This window comes from Lontra canadensis, unplaced genomic scaffold, assembly GCF_010015895.1.
Source record: "Lontra canadensis isolate GAN:19392208 unplaced genomic scaffold, GSC_riverotter_1.0 scaffold42, whole genome shotgun sequence".
Taxonomy (NCBI): domain Eukaryota; kingdom Metazoa; phylum Chordata; class Mammalia; order Carnivora; family Mustelidae; genus Lontra; species Lontra canadensis.
Genome location: NW_022631036.1, coordinates 16,657,371 through 16,661,813, shown reverse-complemented (window position 1 = coordinate 16,661,813; position 4,443 = coordinate 16,657,371). Strand labels below are relative to the sequence as shown.

Below are 4,443 nucleotides of genomic sequence, written 5' to 3'. Positions count from 1 at the left end.
ATAATTTTTTAATCAGATAAACATGCATGTTTAAAGTTAATAGTCAAATAATTCTACAAGGTTTATTACCAAAAAAATGGTAGTTTCTTATCTCCCTCAGCTTCATATCCCCCTTTCATGAAGTAATTACTTTCATGACTTTACACCAATTAAATGAAATTGGTCTCTAAGTCTTTAAATAAGTTTTGTAAATCTACTTCTCAGTTGTTTTTTTCTTCCAGTCTTATGCATTCTTTATGCACCTCCCACTACAAAATTTAAAGATTTTATTCTTTTTCTTTTCTCCATCTCACTGTACTCATGCACCTTTCCCATCTTTTCCTCTTCCCAAAATAAATACAATTTTATAATTTTAGATAGACCAATATTTGGAGTTTATAGTATTATTACTATATAAATACTATTCACATGTAATAACTCTGATTATTTTTCCTTCTCTGTGCAACTTTTTATTTTCCCTGGAATTAATGATTGCCTTACTGCCTTTATTTACTTCATTTTCTATGTACTTCTCATTAATTTAATACCTATCTTTAACAGTTATCCAAATCTCTTCTCAAAACTTCCAACACATGGGACAGTCTATTAATTTCATCTTCCTGAAGAAGTGTGTTCAGGAACTATCTAATCTGTTCCATACCTCTATGCCTGAAACACTCACTGTCTTCCTGGTATCTCCCTTCACTGTCCTTCTGCAGAATCCTTTTGCTCCCAGCTTCCTGTATCTCATATCTAGATCTCTCTTAGCTTACACCTTTATTTTCGTCTACCAGTCACTTCCAAAAAAAGGTATGTGGGAAGGAAATAGTTTTGAGAATTAGTACATCTGAAGATTTCCTCCCCACCCCATCACATATCCAACTGATCCTTTGATTGTGTATCAAATTCTGGGTTGCCAATAATTTGAAAGCATATTGCTCTATGGTTCTCTACATCCTAATTTTGCCTTTGAGAAGTCAAAAGCCATTCTGATCGCAATCCTTTATGTGACTTACTTGTTGTCTTTCTGAAAGCTTGTAGGATCTTCTTTGTCACCAGTATTCTGAAATCTTATAATGAAGAGCCCTTGATGTGGGTCTGTTTTCATCCATTTTGGGGGTTCTTAATGAACGCTTCCAGTCTGGAAGCTTATGTCCTTCAGAAAAACTTTTCTTGAATAGTTTGGTTGATGAATTTCTCCTCTCCATCTTCTCTATTCCCTTCTTCAGGGAATTTCATTATTCAGATGTTGGACCTCTCAAACTGTTCTTAAAAACCATTTTTATTAATATCTCATCCTCTACTTTCCATCTCCTTCTATCTTTATTTCAGGGACATTTACTCAACCTTATCTTCCACCTTTGTACTGAGTTTTTCATTTTTCTTATTATATTTTTAAATTTTAAGAGTCTATTTTTTATCTGCTGAATATTCATTTTTAAATAGTATTCTTTCTTATTTCATGTATAAATGATATTCCTTTCTTACTTCATGCAGGCTATGCCTTCTCTTATCTCCCCATATTAATGATATGCCTTAATTTTTAAAATTTCCTTCTCCTGTTTAATCTCTGTTTCTTCCAGGATGCTTTCTTTCTGTTTCCTTCCCTCTTTCTCTCCCTACCTCTCTCTTCTTCTCTCAAATGTTAGAGGCTTACCTCAGGTGTTTTGTAATATTTGGCTTTCCACTCATATTTAAGTGGGGACTGAAAACCTGATTTTAATACAGGCTCACTCCCAAGTACGATATAATGTTTACCCTTTTCTTTTTTCCTGGAGTCACTTTTCATATGTTATTGGCCACAGGGGAGGGGGCCTCCTCCATGTCACCAGAGGTGCTCACAATTTCTTTAGCCACTCCAATCTTGGGCCCTGGAGGTCCTGGGGGTGGCTGGGCATGTGGGGCATGTTTCCATCATCTTGGGGGGGCACTGGTTGGTTATAGGCTGTGACCTGGTTGATCATCATGGCATATTTGGTGCCATGAGGAAGGCAGAGGAGGGCAGAATTATAGTAAGCCGCCCCCCCTGCCCCAGTGGTAAAGAATGCGACCAGCACCAGCTCCCTGGCCCAGGCATCCTTGAGATAGGCAGTGGGTCTCTCAGCCATCTTGGTCACAGCAGCAGCTGTGGTGGCAAGGATATAATGTTTATCTTAAAGAAAGATCAGGACTGTCTCTATATCTCATTAATTACTTTCAATCATAGCCACCAAGGATTCCATTAGGGTCACATGAATAGTGTATTGGTTACCATTAAAGGCAGGAAATTAGAAATAAATGAACAAAGTCCACAGCAGGTTAGATATAAGGGGTAAAAAAATCATCAGAAGAGCTTTCTTCCAAGGTTTCTAGAATTATTGAATGTCTTTCTACTGAAATTTTTAAGGAATGAAAGAGATAAATTGCCTTTCCAAATGACTTAAGGACTAAATTAGCCAACTCTCCCACCTGGAATTTTAATCAGATACTGTTCACAAGATTGACTCACTGTACTGTGTAGAGATGCTAGCAATGGTCTCCAACCACACAACTTTCTTGGAGGAAAGAAAGTTCACATCCACTGGAAAGAATAGTCTTGTGTACCTCTGCCTTCCATCATACCTGAAAGGACCATAAATGGACATAACTCAAAATGGGCCTCTCTGATTCTCTTTCTTGGGATACAGGAAATAGGACACAGAGAAACAGTTAATTGGTAGGGACTCCCTGATTAAAATGTTAAGTAGGATCAAAGCCAGAGTTTCTATCATGGCCAAACAAATTTTTAAAAAGTAATAATCCATGAGACAGAGAGAAAATGCCAATATGTAGAAAGCAGCAGAAACAAGCAGATTTACAGAAAAATCAGAGATAAGAAAAGGCATAGTACTACCAGAGACTGAAGATGTAGTTTTGGAAACTGACTTTCCAGATGATTTGGTGTATATCCCTTACCTCTCCTGTGTCCTTTCAGTAAATTCACTTTGTACTTTAACTAGTGTGTATGAGCTTCTGTCTTTGTCATCAAAGGATAAAATAGAGTATTTTATTATTATAAATAAATACTAAATAAACCTAGTATTTATTTAGTATTTATTTAAAGGATAAAATAAAGTATAATAGTCCAAACCCATGAAGAAAAAGATGACACATCAAACATGGTAACAGAGGAAAGTCTAATATATAGATTATATACAAAGAGGGGCAGAGTGTAAGAAAACCAGCTGCAGGTCTAGCGACAACAGGGAGCTGTTACTACCATATTGCTGAAAGGGCAAGAGGAGGAAGAATCTGTCTTAGTCTGGAGAGAGGAGGGACTTTCCAACAGGAGCTATGGTCATAGGTAGATGGACACAGACAACCCACAGCAACCTCGCAGGAAGGGAATCAAGAGAATAAATATCCTGACCTTACCCCCCTCCTGCTCCCTACATACCATAGGTGCCTCTTACTGTCAAACCCACTAAAAGACCGAGGGCAAAGTAGCATCCAGTATAGTCAGTGGGTGGAGAAAGATGGTGAGTAGACCTGGAGAGAAAAATAGAAAATACCACACAAACTTCTGTCCACATTTTCCAGAAAACCTAGCTCTCCTCTCTTGAACACTGGGTAAATTCTTTTTAGCCTCTCTGCTAACCAAGGGTAGGGGAGCACAACAGAAATTCAAACATGTCCCAGTCAAATTCAGCTTCCTCATAGATTACTCGTCTACTTATTCTCATTTAATTACAAAGTAGCACCAGGGGACGCCTGGGTGGCTCAGTCAGTTAAAGAGTCTGCCTTCAGCTCAGGTCATGATCCCAGGGTCCTGGGATCAAGTCCGGCATCAGGTTCCTTGTTTGGGGGCGGAGCCTGCTTTTCCCTCTGCCAGCCACTCCCCCTGCTTGTGCTTTCTCTCTTTCTCTCTCTGAAAAATAAATGAATAAAATCTTAAAAAAAAAAATAGTAGCACCAATCTTTCAGTCATAGATAAGACATGTTAATTGTGGATTTCCTTCAGAATTTATTTATTTGTGTGTGTGTGTGTGACTTTTTTTTAAATTTAAACTATTTTATTTTTTCAGTGTTCCAAGATTCATTGTTTATGCATCACACCCAGTTCCATGCAATGCATGCCCTCCTTAATACCCATCACCAGGCTCACCCAGCCTCCCATCCCCCTCCCCTCCAAAACCCTCAGTCTGTTTCTCAGAGTCCACAGTCTCTCATGGTTCATCTCCCCCTCTGTTTTCCCCCAACTACCTTCTCCTCTCCTTCTTCCAATGTCCTCCATGTTATTCCCTATGCTCCACAAGTAAGTGAGACCATATGATGATTTACTTTCTGATTGACTTATTTCACTCAGCATAATCTCCTCTAGTCCTGTCCATGTTGATACAGAAGTTGGGTATTCATGCTTTCTGATGGAGGCATAATATTCCATTGTATATATGGACCATATCTTCTTTATTCATTTGTCTGTTGAAGGTTGGCTCTTTCCACAGT

At 38.4% G+C, this 4,443-nt stretch overlaps 1 protein-coding gene across 1 annotated transcript; it reads right to left on the bottom strand.

Annotated features, from left to right (window-relative positions):
* Nucleotides 1-1,817: 1,817 nt before the first annotated feature.
* Nucleotides 1,818-2,114, bottom strand: LOC116875686 (NADH dehydrogenase [ubiquinone] 1 alpha subcomplex subunit 3-like). The gene has a single exon (XM_032871311.1). The coding sequence runs from the start codon at nt 2,085-2,087 to the stop codon at nt 1,818-1,820; it is 270 nt and encodes an 89-aa protein (XP_032727202.1). The 5' UTR covers nt 2,088-2,114.
* Between the last annotated feature and the right edge of the window lie 2,329 nt (nt 2,115-4,443).